Source organism: Chionomys nivalis, chromosome 9, assembly GCF_950005125.1.
Source record: "Chionomys nivalis chromosome 9, mChiNiv1.1, whole genome shotgun sequence".
Classification (NCBI taxonomy): domain Eukaryota; kingdom Metazoa; phylum Chordata; class Mammalia; order Rodentia; family Cricetidae; genus Chionomys; species Chionomys nivalis.
The window spans coordinates 14,349,464-14,369,890 of record NC_080094.1 but is presented as its reverse complement, the minus strand read 5'-3'; the positions used below and the strand labels follow the sequence as shown (position 1 = coordinate 14,369,890).

Sequence of the window (20,427 nt, the reverse complement as noted above, 5' to 3'; positions counted from 1 at the left end):
TCTCCTGCAGGGACACTGTAGGTAGGAACCAGCCAGTGTGAAGACTCCAAGGCTGCAGTGTGTTTGGTATGTTTGCAGCCACTGGAATGGGGGATTATACAAAGGGGACTTTAGGTTTGAAAGGTGGACAGGCTTGATGATGTTGGGTCTGGTAGGTCATGTGGCTACCAGACCCAACTGATGGGTGAGTGTTTTCCAGGTACAGAAGGAGCATGTCTAGATTCTAAGAAATGAGTGAGTCATCTGACAGGCTGTTTGAAAAACAGCTCTAGTTTCTGTGTAGATTTTTTTTTTTTTTTTTTGGTTTTTCGAGACAGGGTTTCTCTGTGGTTTTGGAGCCTGTCCTGGAACTAGCTCTTGTAGACCAGGCTGGTCTCGAACTCACAGAGATCCGCCTGCCTCTGCCTCCCCAGTGCTGGGATTAAAGGCATGCGCCACCACCGCCCGGCTGTGTAGATTGTTGAAATGGGAAATTTTAGGTCTCGGGTGGTTTTGGTTTGGGTTGTAAGAATGGGAGTGGGCATCTCCATGTTAAGTATTTGGAATGTTGTAAAAATTAGCTTAAGTATGAAAAAGTATACTGTAAATCATGAAGTATTATATAAATTATAAGATGGGACTGTATTGAAACTCAAGTTATAAATTTTTGTATCATATTGTTTCCTTTTCTTAATTTACATTATTGGAAATTTGTATGTTTTCTTTATTAGACAGTAAGTTCTTCAGCCAAGAATAGTGCTCTGACATAATATATATTTTTAGTTCCAAATGGTCAGTTCTAAAAACATGTATACAAGTAACATGCAGATGGAGGAGGTTATAGTTATGTTTTAGGAATATTATAAATATGTATATATATTATACACACACACACACACACACACACATATGAACATAACAACAATGATAAAAGAGGCCAGACACGGAGAGCAAAGACTGAGAGGCTTTGGAGGGAAGAAAAGGAGGGAGGACATTGATATATTATAGTCTCAAAAAGTGAAATAAATAATTTAAGAGATGTTGAAACCTTGACTAATTTTTTGATTTAAAATTGAAACCCCAAGGGGCTGGAAAGATGGCGCAGAGGTTAAGAGCACTGACTGCTCTTCCTGCAGTCCTAAGTTCAATTCCCAGGAACCACATGGTGGCTCACAACCATCTGTAATGAGATCTGGTGCCCTCTTCTGGCCTGCAGGAATACATGCAGGCAGAACATTGTAAACATAATAAATAAATAAATCTTAAAAAAAAAATTGAAGCCCCAGGCTGTGTGCAGCACCAAGTTGTTTCTGGTCTCTCAGCAGTCTAGAATTAACTCTGTTGGTGATTTCTGTAACTTCTGATATCTTAATACTAGTTTATTAGTCTAGGTACTTAATTATTTTGCTGTGTGTTATATAAAAACTAGTGTGATAGCCTTCAGCCACAGGGAACTAGAAATATTGTTTAAGGTTGAAGAATTATGACCACAGAAAGATATAAAATTTTTAAATATGTATCATGATAGAACCTGTCTCAAAGAAATGATCATGGTGGAATGATGATACAGTGTTCGGTGAGGTTGCCCAGGCTGAGAGCCACAGACACCACACACTCTCTCTGACGCAGGTCTGTTCTGATGTGGATTGTAGCTTCTAATGTTGAGGAAGTGCTATCCACATGGGGTGGGGGGGGGTAGAAAAGGGCCCATGAGAGGGGAAAGCCTTTATTTTAAGCAGAAAATTACTGTATAATTAAATATAGGTAGGTGTTAGATGGATTTAAAACCTAAAAAATTCATGATTAAGGTCTTACCTCCTGTGAGAAATTTTAAATTCCTGATTATGTTCTTTTAGGAATTGCTGTTCAAGTTCACTTGCAGGTGGCTTTCCTCTTCTGGTTATTAGCGCTGCTGCTGCTGTGGCATTCTCTTTTTGTATATTTCTTCATGTAAAACTACTTCCACTGGATTTCATTTTTGTTCTTGTTTGGATTCTTTTCCTCTTTATTAGTTCTCATTATGCAAGTTTAAAGCTTGGACTAAAAGTAAAGGAAAGTGTGCCAGAAGTACAGGCTGGGCCTTGCTAATCCTGGATCCTCTTGTCCACAGCTTACTCCTGAATGTGGGTTGTTTGCCAGACCAAGAATTAAGTGAGAGTTGGATGGATTTTGCTTAGAATTTGGGTGTGATCTGCAGAGTCAGCATCTGGTCTGATCAGAATCCTGTGCTCATCTTCAGCAGTCAGTCACTCTAGCCCAGTGGTTCGCAACTCCCTAATGCTGCAACCCTTTAATATAGTTCCTCATGTTGTGCTGATTCCCAGCCATACAATTATCCCATTGCTACTCCATAATTGTAATTTCACTACTGTTATGAATTGTAATGTAAATATCTGATATGCGATTCCAAAGGGGTTGCGACCCACATTGTTCTAGAACTATTTCTTGGTGCTTGGGATACAAAAGTAAGCTAAGACATTTTTTAATGGCATGTATGTCTGTATTAAGGAAGACTGCATAATATTCAGGTTGTCTCCGTGCTGACAAGATAAGGAAACAGAATGACCAGGTGTGGAGAAGGAAAGTCCTCTGCTGTTCTGATGAGTAGACAGGCAGTGAAGAAAACCGGAGTACAGATGTGTAGATGAAGGGGAGAGCCGTAAGGTAGAGGGAACACGCAGGGAATAGGAGAGAGAGGGACCGGAGCGTGGCCAGAACAGCTGTGCGTCAGTTTGGGTGTAACTGCTCCCTTTTCTGATGTGGTGTGAACAGGGTTGAGACTTCTTACTGTTTTTTTTGTTTGTTTGTTTGTTTTTTAGTTAACAGAAGATGAAATAGCTACAATATTGCAATCAACTCTTAAAGGATTAGAATACCTTCATTTTATGAGAAAAATACACCGCGATATCAAAGCAGGAAATATTTTGCTGAACACAGAAGGCCATGCAAAGCTTGCAGATTTTGGAGTCGCAGGTCAACTTACAGTAAGTAGAAATGGTGACTGGTACCAGTACTTTAGGCTTCATCTCCAGAAGGCAATTTCATTGAGTGATTGATTTTATGTGTGTGTGTGTGTGAATGAGTGAGTGATATATGTTCATGTATATGCCTGTGAGTATGTATGTGCATATTTGTGTTGTCTGGAAGCCAGAGTCCATGTTGATTGTCTTTCTCAGTTAGTTGTTCTCCACTTTACTTTCTGAGACATGAGATACTGTCCTTCACTGACCTGGAGGTCATTGATGCAGATAGGGTGGCTGGCCAGTATGCTCCAGGAATCTGCCTGCCTCTGCCTCTGCCTCTCCAGTTTGGGATTGCAGGTGTGTGTTTTAGCATCTGGCTTCTTGTGTGGAGATGGAGAACTGTACTCAGGTTGTCATGTTTACATGCAAATGCTTTACCAACTGAGACATCATCCCAGCCCCTACTTATTTAAAAAAAGAAATACTTAATCTAATTGTGTTAATACAAATTTGTAGAATTTACGAGTAGATTACCAAATAGCTAATAGGAGTTTTAGATCTTTTCTGGGGTTTGGGTTCATGGTTTAGCTTGTATAAAAATGGAAACTAAAGTAAGACATGAATATTAATTTAATTCTAATGCATCAGGGACATAAAGGAAGACAGATTGGAGCAGGCTGCTTTCCTTCAGCAAGGCAGAGAACCCCAGCCAGCCTCCAGGCAGTTCAGTCACTGTGCTGGAAGAACTTCCGCTTGCTTCAGTGCTGTCTCTCGCTAGTGCTTGCCAGGGAAAAGGAAAGCTGTTTAAAACAGGAGGACTAGAATGATCTGGCTTTGTAAAATAATCAACTAAATGTAAATGTCTGTGCAGAAAAATATTCTACGTAGATCAACACAAGTCTCCAACAATATCATGCCGAGGGTTTTCTTGGTGAATATTGAATGCTTCACCATCCCTTCTCCACAGCTACAAACTGTTTTGTTTGTTTGTTTTTCTGAGACCAAGTTTCACTGTAGCCATGACCAGGCTGGCCTTGATAGAGGTCTGCCTGTCTCCATTACCCAAGTACTGGAATTAAAGGCGTGCACCTGGCTCCTGTCCAACTTTTTAAGTAGATGATGTCCAGTTTCTTTCGTCGGTTATGCTTCTGGTGCTATAGCTAAGACATCATGACCTTGTGCAAGATCTTTATGTGTTTAGTGGTTTTAGCTCTAACATTTGCTTTGAGATGAGTTAATTTTCATGCCTTGACGTAGGTATCCAGATACATTCTTTTGTGTGTTGATAACTGGTCATTGACCATTTCAATCACTTGTTGCTAAACCGTTAGCTTTTCTTTTGTTGAATTATGTATTAGTATTTGCTGGAAATCAAGTCTGGGTTTATTTCTGGAACTTTGGTTATATTCTGTTGTCCTGTATGTAGGTCATTATTTCAGTACTTTACTGTCTTGACTTTTACAGCTTTGGTTAAACGTGAAACCTTCAGTTTTGTTCTCCTCTTTTAAGACTGTTTTGGTTCTTCTGGGATCCTGCATTTCTCTCTGAGTTTTAGATTAGTGGTTTATTTTTGTAAAAGAAATCATTGGGATTTTGGTAGATACTGCGTTGTCATAAGTCAGTTTTAAAATTACCATCTTTTTATTAAACCATCTAATTCATATACCCAAAATATTTTTGCACTTACTTACATCTTTCATTTGCGCTAATATTATCATTTTACAGTAAGCATTTTGCCTTAATTTGGCTAGTTCATTCTTCAGTGGTTTGTTCTTTTTTTTGATACTATTTTAAGTAAAACACTCACTCTTTGTTTTCAAATTGTTCATTGTTAGTGCATGCGAGTGTGGTAGAGCTTTTTTTTTTAAAAAAAATAAATATTATGTATACAGTGTTCTGCATGCATGTACGCTTGAACACCAGATCTCATTATAGATGGTTGTGAACCATGATGTGGTTGCTGCGAATTGAATTCAGGACCTCTGGAAGAGCAAGCAGCCAATGCTTTTAACTGATCCAGATTTCTGGATCAGTTAAGTCCTGCTGAGCTTGTTTATTGCTAGTTTTCATTTTTAAAAACGTGTGTGTGGCCGGGCGGCGGTGGCACACGCCTTTAATCCCAGCACTCGGAAGGCAGAGGCAGGCGGATCTCTGTGAGTTCGAGGCCAGCCTGGTCTACAAAAGCTAGTTCCAGGACAGGCTCCAAAGCTAGAGAAACCCTGTCTGGAAAAACCAAAAAAAAAAAAAAAAGAGAGAGAGAGAGAGAGAGAGAGAGAAATTGTGTGTGTGCACATGTATGTGTACTTGAAAGTTCATGTGTGTGAATATAGGTTGTGAGGCCTTGCCTTCTACTTTGTGTAATGTTTGATACTGGGATGTTTGTTATTCCTGGTGCATATACCAGAAGTTCTCTTGTCTCTACCTCCCGTCGTCTCCCACTGGGAGCACAGGGATTACATATGCTCTACCAAGTGTAGCTTTCACTGGGTTGGAACTTGGGTCCTCAGGCACGTTACTGTCTCCAGCTTCTATTGATCACCCCCATCTCCAAAGAAACCCCTCAAACTTCTACAGTGAACATGTATTGTTTTGCTAAAGAGAACAAACCAGAAAGTTTTGTGTTTTTTTTGTTTGTCCATTTGTTTTTGGATTTAGAGTGCAGCTGTAGTCTGTAATGAGCCAGCTGGGCTTCCAGTATTGCTAGGTCGGTGTGGCTTCACACTTAGCATAGAAATGCTCTAACATTTTTCTTGATTCACAGTGCTCCCCCAATTTCACTGTCAGGGGTCCTCAGTTTCTCTCTCTAGGGAGGGAGTACATATCCAGTCTAATGTAGATCAAGCAAGGGAAGCCCTTTTTCTTCATGTGAGAGCTGCTTTGTTTTATTTTATATGGTTCATTTAAAAAAGGTTTTATTATTTTATTTATTTATTTTTTTTTTTGAGACAGCGTCTCACCATAGCAAGGTTTGCCTGGAGATTGCTATATAGACCAGGCTGTCCTCGAACTTAGAGAGATTTGCCTGTTTCTTTCTCCCAAGTGCTAGGACTAAAGGCCAGTGCCACCACAGCTGTCTTATTTTTATTATTTTTGTTTATGTGCATGCATATATTCTTTATGGGTACATGCACCTGAGTGTAGGTACCCTTGGGAGGGAGGTCAAAGGTGTCAGAACTGTGTGGAGTTGTCGTTACAGGTGTTTGTGAGCTGCCTGATGTGGGTGCTGGCACTACACTCAGGTCCTCTGACAGAATAGGAAGTGTTCTTAATTGCTGAGCTCTTCCTCTAGCCATCCTTATTTTGTATATATTGATTTATTTTTGTGAAAGGGCTTTGCAGTGCAGCCTTGGCTGGCGTGGGTCTCTTGGTTCCCTTGCTTCAGCCTCCCGATGCTGGGACTAGATAGATGCCTGTGCCGAGACGCCTAGCTTTGTGAATGCTTCAGAGACGGGTGAGATACACTTTTATCATCCTCAGTGCCAACAGTTTCTAAGCCATTTGGAAGGGTCTGTGCTCTCAGTTTTCCTGGTGACTGATTTGAGTCCTTTTGATGTCTGTTCAGCTAGTTGCTGCGTAGCTGGCCATCTGCTTCTCAGCTTACAGAATTTTGTGGTTTAGCTTTGCGCTTTCAGATGGTTCTGGGAAGAAGTGAAAATAAGATGTATTTGTCCCGTCTGTCATCTTTAACAAAAATCTGTATTTAGTTTCTTTTTCTGCTTTGGAGACAGTCTTCTTTAGCCCAGGCTGGCCTCAGACTCCATCCCTCTGCCTCAGCCTCTCTGGTTAGCAGCACATGATTGGCTCTCGCCCAGTTTCTGGTGCAGCTTGGGTTTTCATGTGTGAATGCTCCATGATTCCTTGAACGACTCCTCCTTTTGTACACTGGGTGCTTGCTGATGTTGTTTTCATAGTTCCTACCACCACAAGACCCTTCTGTGCTAAACATCAGGATACTTGCGTTTTAAAGCATTTCATTGGTTTTGTCCTTAGGATAATGTCCTTTATGTCGTTTTCTTTTTTCTTTTTGAATATGTGGTCTTACTATGTAGCCCTGGTTGGCCTGAGCTTGCTGTGTAAAACAGGCTGACCTCAAACTCACATACACTCTTGCCTTTGCCATCCACGTGCGTGCATCGTCATTCTGGGCTTTCTTCCCACCTTCTTAGGCACAGTCTCATCCTGCAGCTAAGGTTGGCCTGGAATTTACTGCTGCCTGGTCTTGAAATTGTGACAGTCTTCCTGCCTCAATCTTTTGAGAGCATTTGGATTACAAGTGTGTAAGTGGAGACTGCACTTTCATTCCTGGCCAGACGTGAATATCACACAGAAACTATATTAATTATAACACTGTTTGGCCAATAGCTTAGCCGTATTCCTAGCTAGCTCTTATATCTTAACCCATTTCTATTAATCTGTGCATCACCACGAGGGTATGGCCTACTGCAAAGGTTCCTTTGGCTGCTACATGGTGTCTCCTGACTCTGCCTACTCTCTCTGTATATCTCTTCCAGCCTAGCTATATTCTGCCCTGTCATGGGCCAAAATAGCTTCTTTGTTAACCAATGGTAATAAAATATATTCATAGCATACAGAGGGGAATCCCACATCACAAGTGTGAACTAATACCCATTGAAAAAAATGTATTTATTGGTCACAAGAGATGGTTCAGGTGGTAAAAGCACAAGCTTACAAGCCTGACAGCCTGAATTCCATCCCTTGGATGTGTGTATGTGCACACATTCTCTTTCTCTCTCTCTCTTTCTTTCTCTCTCTCTCTCTCTTGCTCTCTCTCTTTCACCCCCCCCCCCATACCACACACTTAAGTTTATTAGAAGCGTGAATACACCCCCCCGGCACTAATAAGTTTTTTAGAAGGGTGAACACACACACACACACACACACACACACACACAGAAATTTGTTAGAAGCGTCAACCCAAAACTAAGACATTGCTAAACTGTTAACTCCTTTGCTTGGTTGAAATGGCTCCCTTTGTTCTTTGTCTTCTACTTTGATATGGGTTTAAGAAACACAGAAGTCTCAAATTTGTATTTTAAATATTTATTTTTGTGTGTGAGTGTGGGTGCCTGTGGAGGCCAGAAGGAGGCACTGGAGTTACAGGTGGTTGTGAACCACTCCACATGAGTGTTGGGAGTCAAATTCAGGACCTCCTCCTCCTCCTCCTTCTTGACAGGGTTTCTCTATGTAATAGTCCTAGCTATCCTGGAACTCACTCTGCAGACCAGGCTGGCCTCAAATTCACTGAGATCCACCTGCCCTGCCTCCCAAGTGCTGGTATGTGCTACCACCACCTGGCCTGATTTCTTTAGTGAGGTGTATCATTATGTCTTGGGTATTGCTTTTAAATATGTTTCAAGTACAAGGCATTTTTAAACAATGTTTTTATATGATTCTTCAGACTTTTAACAATATATTTTAATTGTATTTTTTCCCTTCCCTAATTCCTTCCAGTGTTGACTGAGTTTTTCTGTCCTGCTCAGTTCCCACAATCATTAAGTCCCAAAGAAATCACACAGAGGTCAACATTAGTTATAAACTGATTGGCCCATTAGCTCAGGCTTCTTATTAACTCTTATAACTTATATTAGCCCATTATTCTTGTATATGTTAGCCACATGATTCAGTACCTTTTTCAGCGAGGCAGTTACATCTTGCTTCTTCTGTGTCTGGGCCAGGACTGTGGGCCAAGCTTTCTTCTTCCCAGAATTCTCCTGTTCTCATTGACCCACCTCTACTTCCTGTCTGGTTTTCCTGCCTATACTTCCTGCCTGGCTACTGATCAGTCAGTGTTTATTTAAAATATAATTGACAGAATACAGACAATTGTCCCACACCATTCCAGATTCTCTTCCACCTCCCTACCCACCCAACTACTGCTACCACTTCTTCTTTTCTCTGTCTTAAAAATGAAAGAAAGAAAACAAAGAAACAAAAACATTAGAAACCATGGAGTCCAGTTAGTGTTGAGCAGCAGCTACTCCTGAGCGTGAGGCCTGCCCTGAAATGTAGATGATAGACTCAGTGTCACTGCATTGAAGGAAACTGACTTTCCTTCTCTCTGCAGCTGTCAAGCGCAAATAGTTTCTTGGCTGGGGTGGGCCATTTTCCCGACCTTCTGCATGTGGTCTAATTGTGGTGGATCTCTGTTAGGTGCAGAAGCTTCCCTGGCAATGGTCTAGTGATACATTGGTCTGTGGGTGTAGCAATGCCATAGGAGTTGTTTTATTGCTATGTCCATTTAGCAGAATAAAAGAAATAAGTTTCCTCTAGGGTTAATGACCTATCTAGTATCTAGCCTCAGGTTCTTGGCCTCATTAACAGTATCGGGTATGGGTTCTATCTCATGGAGTGAGCCTTAATTAAAGTTAAGAGAAAAGGTAATTGGTCATTTTCATAATGTTTGTGCCACTCTTGTACTACAGGGCATAAGCAAAGCATTTTTTAATTTTCAAACTGTTTTCTTTTTTCTCAGTAGTTTTCATGCTTTGTGTTGGTCTCCCCTTCCATTTTAGGATACGATGGCAAAGAGGAATACAGTGATAGGAACACCGTTTTGGATGGCTCCTGAAGTCATTCAGGAAATTGGGTACAACTGCGTGGCAGACATCTGGTCTCTGGGAATAACTGCCATAGAAATGGCTGAAGGCAAGCCCCCATATGCTGATATCCATCCAATGCGGGTAAGGAAACAGCCAGGTGGATGATCAGTTACTGGTTATCAATAGAAAGTTAGTGCAGCTTTCTTGGTTACATTCCAAACAAGAAGTGAGCTGATTTTATACCATGATAAATGCTACCATAGCTGATATTCTTCCCTGGCATTAAATCTGAATCAGTCATTAATCTGAATCTAGTCCATTCTGCATTCTAGAGTGTGCGTCTTGATAGTCTCCTTGAAGGACATAGATGATAGAAATGTGTAGATTGACTTAGATATTATATACATTACATACACTTTTAATAGCTTAGGCAACGACATCTTTAGCTCTCCATTGAATCATTTTCCGTGGCTCCCCATCGGGTCTCCCGGTGTCAGACACCACCTACTGCAGTGTCTTCTTCAGTTGCACTGACAGCACCAACCACCCATTGGTTCACAGGTTGCCTTTTTCATGCTTGGTCTCTGTAACTGTTTTGGTTTGTGCATCCTCAGACTCTATCAGGTGCCTGTGTTCTCTCCAGCCTGCATCCTGTGCCCACTTACGTACGGCATTATGGCTCACAGGCTGCACCTCCCCCAACCTTTCTCAGTGCCAATACCCTAAGAATTTCCCAGGTTTTACTTATTCCAAGAACACACAGCTCTCTTGAAAGACACCCCCCGCCCCAGTCCCAGAGGCTCCACAGCTTTCTTCACCCCCACACCAGTTTTTCATTGTCTTTAATTAACTCATTCTTTCACTAAAAGACTTGAGATATTTTTAAAAAGTTTTGTTTACCCAAAGACAAATTCCTTCCTTTTTTTTTTTTTGTGGGACTAAAGAGTCAAGGAGGGGGGAGTTTATGTGGTCATTCTTTTAGATTTAAAAATACAGCTTAAATTGTCTAATGCAGAGTTTTATCTTTCATAAAGTAGGGGTTTCCATCATTTAAATTTCAACAATCAGTAGTCTTTATAAAGAAAGATTTATTATTTAATTATGTGGTACCCTAGAGGCCAGAAGAGGATGTCAGAGTCCCTGAAGCTGGAGTGTAAGTGGTTGTGAACTGCCTGACATGGCTGCTGGGAGCTGATCAGCCCCTCTGGAAGAGCAGTATGTGATATTAACCACTGAGCAATCTCTCCAGCCCTTAGTAAGAACCCCAGACTTTGTAAAGTAGAATTTGATTGTGGTTTACTATAATAGCTTGGTTCTTAGTTTCTCTTTTCTGCGGAGTGAGGATTTGAGGGGCTGGAAAGATAGTGGCAGAGCTCCTGCTTGTCATCCCCAGGCCCTGCATTCAACCCCAGTACCACACACATACACTCTCTTTCTCCTCACCCCCACGCCCCACACTCACACCTTCACACATGATTAAAAAAACGAAGATTAAGCCGGGCGGTGGTGGCGCACGCCTTTAATCCCAGCACTTGGGAGGCAGAGGCAGGCGGATCTCTGTGAGTTCGAGACCAGCCTGGTCTACAAGAGCTAGTTCCAGGACAGGCTCCAAAACCACAGAGAAACCCTGTCTCGAAAAAACCAAAAAAACAAAAAAAAAAAAAAAAAAAAACGAAGATTAATTGGACAGTAGTGGTGCACTCCTTTAACCCCAGCACTCAGGGGGCAGAGACAGGCAGATTTCTGAGTTCAAGGCCAGCCTGTCTACAGCGTGAGTTTAGGACAGGTACCAAAGCTTCACATAGAAACCCTATCTCAAAAAAACCAAAAAAGAAAAGAAAGACCAACGAAGATTAACGAATATCATTTGGTTTGGCTTGAGGCTGATAGCTCCCTTGTGACTTTCGGGACTTTGTTGATGATCTTAGAGTCATCGCTGACATGCATTGGTGACTTTGAAGGAGAAGAGTTTAACACCCACGAGGCTGAAGTTGTCTCCAGGGTACAGGTACTCATAGGTGGTGCCTTTTCACATTGAAACCCACTTGATGTTGTTATCCCAAACTTGTATGAGGCTGAAGAGATGGCTCACTTGGTAAAGTGTTTGCCTTGCAAACTTGAGGACCTGAGTTCATTCTCTAGCATCTGTATGAAAAGCTTTGTGTGATGATGTGTGTTTATAATCCTAGCACTGGGAGAGAAAGTCAGGCAGATTCCTAGGGCTTCATGGCTGGCTGGCCTGCCTAACCTAACCGTTGAGTTCCCGGTCCCAGTGAGACTCAAAAACAAGATGGATGGTTCCTGAGGAGCCGCACTCTTGTTATTTTTGTTACTAGCGGGGATTGAATTTAGTGTCTCATTTATGTGAGGCCCCACTGAGCTACCGGCCCCTCAGAAGTGACATTTGAGGTTGGTCCTTGATCTCCATGCATGCATGCACACATGCACGCACATGTACTTGCACTCATACCTGTGTGAACACGTGTATTACTACCACACACATACACACACACAAGGAAAAAGTGGGGTTTTTTTTTGTTTGTTTGTTTGGTTTTGAGGCGCATCATTAGGTTTAGAACAGGACTGCATGTGAGCGAGGGAGGGAAAGGGAAGAAGAGCAGGTCTCTCTGGTCTCTGTACTCCACGTGAACACACTTTATGTTTGGGTGAGTAGAAAGTCATCTTACCAAACAGATGTAGTTGTTTGTATTGGACTGCCATTTTCATTTTATCTATTTTTTTTTAAAACTAGGCAATATTCATGATACCTACAAACCCTCCTCCCACATTCCGTAAGCCAGAGCTGTGGTCAGACAACTTCATGGATTTTGTGAAGCAGTGTCTGGTAAAAAGCCCTGATCAGAGAGCTACAGCCACTCAGCTCCTACAGGTATGTGTCACCTCTCTGTGCTGTCTCACACTGCTAAGTCACTGGCTTGGACATAGGAATGAGGTATAAGACATTCCGTGCTGCCAGGGAAGTTTAAAACTATTGAATAGAAGGACATAGAAAATATTTAATTTGAAGAACATAGTGGTAACAAACGGAAGTGTATCACGAACGAGTTTAGAATTAAGAGCAGTAAGAAGCTCAGAAACATTTCTCCTACCAGGAAGAACAGTAGGTGGGTAATAGCTCAAGATTGGTGTCAAGTCATAATAGGCCAGATGTGCGTGTGTCCCTGAAGAGTGGAAGGAAATGACCTTGAGTACTTTGCAAGTACAGAGAACAATGTGATGTGGCGTTATTGCTCTTCTAAGGGTGTTGCCAAACCTACCCAGATGAAATGACGGTGACGGAGGTTTATGGAAGAGCCTCTGTTCTGCTGTCCCACCATGTGCTGAAGCACCCTTCCAGTCTTTAGAGTACTTAACAAAGGCTTGGAGACCTTTGCCCTGTTGGTGATGGGAAGCAGGGATGTATTGTCCCTGTAAGGAGGAAACATGGGTTACTACCAGACTAAGTTTGGATATATAGGCAACTCCTGCAAAGAATTTCTCTATGTAACTTTAGCTGCCAGGGTTTCTTGTTGCTCCACAAAGGCAGGAAAAACATAAGATGGGGCTGGTAAGGTCTCGGAGGGTAAAGGTGCCTGCTCCAGGTCTGCATCCTGAATTCAGACATTGGGACTGATGTAGTGGAGACTGACCCTTTCAATGAAATAAAGAAGAAAAGGCCCTCAAGGTGAGACAGAGAGCAATGGCACAGGTCCAAACGGTCATCTGTCTCCTTAGAGTCATGAAGTGGGTGTGGCTTAGTTGCTCTAGGTGTGAAGAGAAAAATTAGACCACTGATTCATATGACAAATGCGGCCAGGTTTCTACCATGTGCCATGCACTGTTTGAAAATAAACTTGTATCTCTTGTTCTCTGTTTTACTTAAGCACCCATTTGTCAAAAGTGCCAAAGGAGTGTCGATATTGCGAGACTTAATCAACGAAGCCATGGATGTGAAACTGAAGCGCCAGGAAGCTCAGCAGCGGGAAGTGGACCAGGATGATGACGAAAACTCAGTGAGTGGCAGGCGTTGTAGTGGCTTCAGGAGTAACTGCTTGTTAGGTCATGATGCCCAGCACTTTGTCCCAAGTCTCATTCAGTGTTGCCAGACCCCGGATGGGTCTGTGCTTGCTTGTTACTCAGTGTCACTCGAGACAGTTACGTTTGACTATTTTGCCCCCATATTTTTTTTCCCAGTTTATCTTTTTTAGAGGGAGGCAGGGGAGTTATCTCCCAGCTTGGAGGCTTGGTTTTCCCGAGCTCTTTTAAAATTTTCATGCTGTATTCTGGAATCACTCACCTTTTAGATTCCAGGGGTACTTGTGTCTGTGCTGCTGGAAATCGACCGAGAAGGAAGGGAAGAAGGTCCTTTAGGTTAGACACGCAGTTGTCACATGGTGACTTTGGGATCATCTCTGGTTAAATACTTGCTTTTCAGTTCCTGAGGTGTGCATGCAGCCTGGGGAAGAATCAAATCCAGGAAAATTTTTGCACCAAGATGAGTAACAAGAGTTGAGAAAATTTAAAATCTTTTAAACAATTAGCTCCAGGCTGAGTTTTTTTGTTCATTTGCAGGAGGAAGATGAAATGGATTCTGGCACAATGGTTCGAGCTGCTGGTGATGAGATGGGCACTGTCCGAGTAGTCAGTACAATGAGTGATGGAGCCAACACTATGATTGAGCACAGTGACACATTGCCATCACAGCTGGGCACCATGGTGATCAACACGGAGGATGAGGAAGAGGAAGGAACGATGAAAAGTGAGGCTCTGTCACCTAACTGATCCAGATATAGGTTCTCCTGGCTCATGTGGTCTTAGCCCTGGGCCTGTTCTGTTGCCATAGCTAAGTGCCTTACTGGAAGAGATCTGCTTAGTAGGTTGTGTTTGGAGGACTGTGAGGAGCAGGGGCTGTGGAAGGATTTGCTTTTGAACCCCAGTGGCTATTCTCTCACTGACCATTGTCACTGAAGGGGTTTTCCTGAAGGAGGGCATATACGTTGTTTTCATACATAATTCATCTCCGTTAATGAGATTTGAAGTGCTGTACATATCTACAATCCATTCTCATGATAGTGTCTGTTTAACCAAGACAGTCAGTCAAAGATGATTGAGCAGGTTTAAAAATCCTGTCACATCTCCTCAAAAGAATCCTCCCCCATCCCTGCTGTTTCTTTTCTTCTTTCTCCTTTCCTTCCTCCCCTACTCTCCTTATCTCTCCCTTTTACTTTCTTTGCTGGTTATTAAACCCCTGAGCCTCACACATGCTAGGTAAGCACTCTGCCACTGAACTGCACCCTACCACTGCTCTGTCTTTTGAGACAGGGTCTTGTATGTTGCCTGGTTTTCTTTCTCTCAAACTTCTGGGCTCAAGCTGTTACCTGTGGTCGGAGTCTAGGCTTGGTGTCTCCAGGCTTTTGCCATTGTGTTCAGGAATGAGATAGAAGCGCACATAGATTGCAGAGTAGTATGGCAGCTGTTTAGGCAGAGCACGGGTCAGAATACACTGCAGGAGAGTGGTAGGCCGTAGAAGGCGCAGTTACTGCCTCAGGCTTCTTTCTGTGGGAGCCTAGAAGGAGGAGGGCCTGGTTTCTAGGAAAGTAGTTTGGGTGGTTCTGTTATGATTGATAGATTCGTTTATATGATCATTTCCCCCTACTGTGCATGTGTCTTTCTCTAATGCAGCTGAGTTATAGGGGAGTCCTGCCTCCCTAAAAGTTCATTTGAGGACACTCTTGTGCCTGGCTGTGCATGAATCAAAAACTAGTGCAGGCCAGATTTGCCTTTTCTTGTCTTGTGCTTGGACATGAGAAAAATATGGCTGCATAGTGTTTGTCTAAGTTTGATGGTTGTCAAGGAGAGGAGAAACCTATTCCATTGTTCAGAGTAGGGTGTGTGTACCCTGGTCAGATGGGGGTCTAAGTTGCTAGCAGGTTGCTTGGTGCATTTTACAGAGAGGGGTGCGTGTGAATAGCAAGCGCAGGTAAAGGGCCTACCCAGGCTGCCAAGTGAAACGAAATGGAGTCCAGGCTACTGAACTCTTTCTAGTACTTGCCTGCCTCTAAGTGCTTCTCTTGCCTCAGCCTCCCAAGTAGCTAGGATTATAGATGTGTGCCACAGATCTGGATTTGCCTTTCTCTTTCCTGCCTGATCCTTCCTGTGACTGGCCTCATTCCTGTGTTCGGCTCCTCACTTAAGAGTCTTGCACACTACCTGAGCTTATAGGTCAACTCATAGAGGGAATAATTTGGGAGCACAAAATATTGACTGAGGAGGATAGGTTCAATTTAGCCAAAACTTTGCATCAGTTTAAAGACGTGGGTCTTGTTGGTTATCTTCTTTTCTTCCCGTTAACTCTCCACCCCATGCTAGGGGTCCAGTTCTGGGCTCCACATGTGCTGGTCTACTGCTGAGCTCACCTCAGCCTCCACTTAGAGTACTTAAGCTTCTCTTGTAACTCAGGGAACGGCAAACCAGTCCCTAGGCCCATCTAGTTGGCTCCCTGCTTTTGGTGGTAAGGCTCAGCTGCAGCACAGCCACAGCCATTCCGCTGCTTTGGTGCCTCTGTACTGAAAGGCTGCTGCCTCCAAGGCCTAAACTATCTTCTGTCTGCTCCTGTACAGACAGAGGAAAAGTTTGTTGGCTAGTAGAACACTGGGTTTGATCTCTAGGGAGGGGGCACAATTAGAAAAACAAAAATGACCAAGCAGACCTGGGACTTTAAACCTAAGTGGAGAGGCCAGGCCATACTGGAATGGCTTCCCTGTAGGATCTGGATGTCCAGCAGTGGCTGGCTGCAGACTGGAGAGGTGGAGAACTGGATAGTGCTCAGTTCCCACAGTTGGATGTCACAACAGTCCCAGGCTGGCCCTGAGGGCCTGGAAGATTCCTAGAGACTTATTGGTCTTTAGTCCATGTTGAAAAACCCAAGAAACTGGAGTCTGATGCCAGTGAGGGGTGGCAGTGATAGTGATTGCAGCAGCAGCGGGGATGGACAGGTGTGCCAGTAAGAAGCAGAAACAGGCTGGCAAGAAGACTGCTTTCCCCTCAGACCTTTCTGTGTTGGGCTGTCGGGTGGTGCCGTTTCCTTTAGTCAGTCCTTTTCGTAAATGCCATCACTGACAGACTCACTGTTGTATCTCTTAGTTGATCCCAGATGCCGCCAAGCTTAGTGAATGAAATGAGTTCTAATACCGGGGCAAGCTGAGGGTGTTGTCAAAGTACAGTAGAGGGTATTTAACTTGTGCTGGGGCTCCTTATAGAGCAGCTGCAAGCTTGGCAGCAGGCAGGCAGGTGGAGGCACTCTGGCAGAGGGAGCACTTCACACAAGAGCCTCACCAAGAGCTTGGTGAGTTGAGGAGCTCAGGTAGCCTCTTGTAGCTGAGAGGGACATTTGCAGGGCAGTGTTCCCAATTGTCTCTTCTGCTCCTCACCTTTCAGGTTATGGTTTGCATGGCAATCACTAAGGTCTCGTTTTCAAAGGCAAAATAGTTAGTTCCCTTTGTCTGGTTAGGAGCTCAGATTCATTATCTCTGAGGCTGTAAAGGAGTGGTATTGTTATTTATTGGTAGATTCATAAATTGATAAAACTTCTGGAATGCCTTGTGTATCAGGCTTTTAAAAAGTTCAAATCTGGGGCTGGAGAGATCGCCCTGCAGTTAAAAGCATTTTCTGTTCTTCCAGAGGACCTGAGTTCAGTTCCCAGCACCCATATCAGGTGGTTCTTAACCACTTGTAACTCCAGCTTCATGGGATCAGTAGCCTTTTTGGATGTTGCAGACACCTGTAGTCACACAAATAGACCTCTTGCTGTGTACGCATAATTAAAACTTAAAAGAAAAGGTCAAGCCGGGTGGTGATGGTGCATGCATTAAATCCCAGCACTTAGGAGGCAGAGACAGGTAAATCTCTGTGAGTTCAAGGTCAGCCTGATCTACAGAGCGAGTTCTTGGACAGGCTCCAAAGCTATACAAGAAACCCTATCTCAACAAAAACAAAACAAAAAAAGGGCAAACCTTTGACCCAGTAAATTCCACTATTAGTGAACAGGCCCAAGAAAATAATTAAAAATAATAGATAAATTATATTCAAGAATTTTTTCAAACATGATTTTTATAGATAGAATACTGTATATACAAAAACATTAGGTACAGTCCCAATCCTTAATCGAAATCTGAAGAGAGAGGATGTTAGCTAATTGTACTTGTCTGAAAACATATTGGTAATTCTTGTTAGCTTGTAGAAAACATGCAGGGCAGGGAAGACTCACCTGTTATTTTTAAATGAGGATTCTAGTAGAATTTCTCTTGATCTCAAAGATCAAGGTCAAATTCCTGTGTTGGAATTGTTGTACTTCTTCTATGCCAGCAGAGGGAGCTCTGTAATAGGCTATGAATTGAAATTGTGTTCCCATTCATGCTGTCAAGCCAACTGATATCCTTTCTTTTTGGATCAAGGATATTATATATGTACCTTTAAGTATACATGTATATTTTATCTTATGTGTTTGGGTGTTTTGTCTGTGTATGTATATCTGTGCACATGTGTGCCTAGAGCCTGCAGGGATCAGAAAAGGTTATTGAATCTCTTGGAACTGTAGTTACTTTGAACTATCACGTAGGTTCCGAGAGTTGAACCTTATTCCTCTGGAAGCCAGTGCTGTTAACTGCTCGGTCATCTCTCCCTTCTCACCTTTATTTTGAGCCTGTTTGGAGTTACCACAGCAACACTAGCGTGTTGCCTTTATTTCATTTAGTTAGGGGATTGAACACTTGGCAGAGCTGAAGTCTGAGTCAGCCAGCGCACTCAGCACAGTGTCTTTCCCTCCGAGATCTCTTGCAGGCTCTGGTTGGAATTGGTCTTGTTATTCTTCAGCATGGTGCCACACATAGCTTTTTAAAATAGCATCAGTCTACGTGGTCCCAACCAAATAATGGAATAAAATTTCAAAACAAAATAGCTCGTGCAGAACTTATTTTGGGGGAGCTATACTATGTATAAAAACAAGTGTTAAAGATGCTTTATAGCCATTTGTTGTTTGGTACATCCTGGTTTTGGTTTTGAAAGTGCAGCGGCTGGGACCTCTGGCCTTGTGCATGTCGGGTGTGCAGTGCTAAGCTGCACAGCGCCTCACTTTAATCTGGCTTATGTTTATATTTAAAGCAGCAAGGGTCATGAGTAACCTTTTACTGATTGCAGAATTTCTTTGTATTTGGATATTGACTTTTTTGGCATATGGATTGTGCAGTGTAATTATTTTACCCTAGCTCATGGCTCTTGCTCTTAGCTTGGCAACCATTCTTTTTTTTTTTTTTTTCTTTTTCTTTTTTTTTTTTGGTTTTTCGAGGCAGGGTTTCTCTGTAGCTTTTTGGAGCCTGTCCTGGAACTAGCTCTTGTAGACCAGTCTGGCCTCGAACCCACAGAGATCCGCCTGCCTCTGCCTCCCGAGTGCTGGGATTAAAGGCGCGCGCCACCACCGCCCGGCCTTGGCAACCATTCTTAATAACTGTAGTTTTCATGACATCAGATTGTTCTGAATTTTCTCATACTGTATAATTTTTGTGTTCTTTAAGAAATATCTTTTTACCTAGATATCGTAAAGTTAGTATATGTTTCAACAATAGTTGTAAAGTTTTACTATTCACAGTTGTTCTTTATATATCATGAGTTTCTTTTTGTTTATACTGTGAGCTATAGTCATCTGCTCTGTTCTTTCCATTTGAAAACCTTATTTCTCCACCACATCTAATTGTGTGGTCAGTCACCTTTCCATGTCTTCTGTGCCCATTATCTAAAATAGATTCCTTGTTCCTTCTTTTCTTTTTTCAAAATATTTATTTATTATGTATATAGTATTCTGTCTGTGTGTATGCCTGAAGGCCAGAAGAGGGCACCAGACCTCATTACAGATGGTTGTGAGCCATCATGTGGTTGCTGGGAATTGAACTCAGGACCTTTGGAAGCGCAGGCAATACTCTTAACCACTGAGCCATCTCTCCAGTCCTCCTTCTTACTTTTCTTTACAGTACAGATTGCTCCTTGAAAAAAATCTCATGTCAATATCAGGATCAGTGTATCAAATTTTGCAGAATACCACCGGGATTTTACTTGATTGCTCTGAATGCATAGTCTCTTTAGTCAGGCAGAGTTACTGTCTCTTCAGTATTAATTCTGTCAATAAACAGTTACTTGGTTTATCTGTCATATCTGTAGAAACTTTATTCACAGACATGCTCTATATGTATGTGTGTGTGTGTGTCTGTCTGTATTTTTTTTTTGAGGAGGCCTTTTTATATAGCTCACGCTGGTGTCGGCTTTCAATCCTCCTGCTTCAGACCTCGTGAGCATTGCAACTGTGGGTGTGTACTCTCATGCCTAACAGTTCTTCTGTGTGTGTTTGCTCGTGTGTAGGTCAGAGGTCAACCTCAGGTACTGTTTCTTTTAAAACTATTTTATTTTTAGTATTTAAAATTAAGTGTATGTGTGTGGGTATGTGCATTTGTACAGATGCCCCAGGAAGTCAGCGACTTGGATCACTTGGAGCTGGAGTCACAGGTGTTTGGTTTTAAGTCACCTGCTATAAGGACCAAACATGGATCCTCTGAGAGAACAGAACATGCTCTTAACTGTTGAGCCATCTCTCCAGCCCCATCTTGTTGTTTTAAGACTGATTCTCTCATTGGCCTAGAATTCAGCCAGTAGGCCAGGCTGGTGGGCACTGAGCCGGGGGTTCTGTGGTCTCTCCTGAGGTCACATACCTGCACAGTGCCTGGCTGTTTCATGTGAGTTCCAGGGATTCAGCTCAGGTTCTTGTCCTTGCTTGGCAAGCACTTAACTGATTGAGCTGCTTCCTCAGCCAGCCTACCACATTAAAATAGTCTATTAAGCTACTAAATTTATTTTCAAAAATTACCCTTTTGTTTATTATG

General features: G+C 42.6%; 1 protein-coding gene across 1 annotated transcript in view; it reads left to right on the top strand.

Annotated features, from left to right (window-relative positions):
* Stk4 (serine/threonine kinase 4) overlaps positions 1–20,427 on the top strand; it is an 88,612-nt gene that overhangs the window by 16,447 nt on the left and 51,738 nt on the right. Inside the window, exons 5-9 of the mRNA XM_057780755.1 lie at positions 2,799–2,963; positions 9,476–9,643; positions 12,255–12,392; positions 13,387–13,515; positions 14,075–14,261. Coding sequence (XP_057636738.1) covers positions 2,799–2,963; positions 9,476–9,643; positions 12,255–12,392; positions 13,387–13,515; positions 14,075–14,261 — 787 coding nt within the window. The remainder of the gene's footprint in view (positions 1–2,798; positions 2,964–9,475; positions 9,644–12,254; positions 12,393–13,386; positions 13,516–14,074; positions 14,262–20,427) is intronic.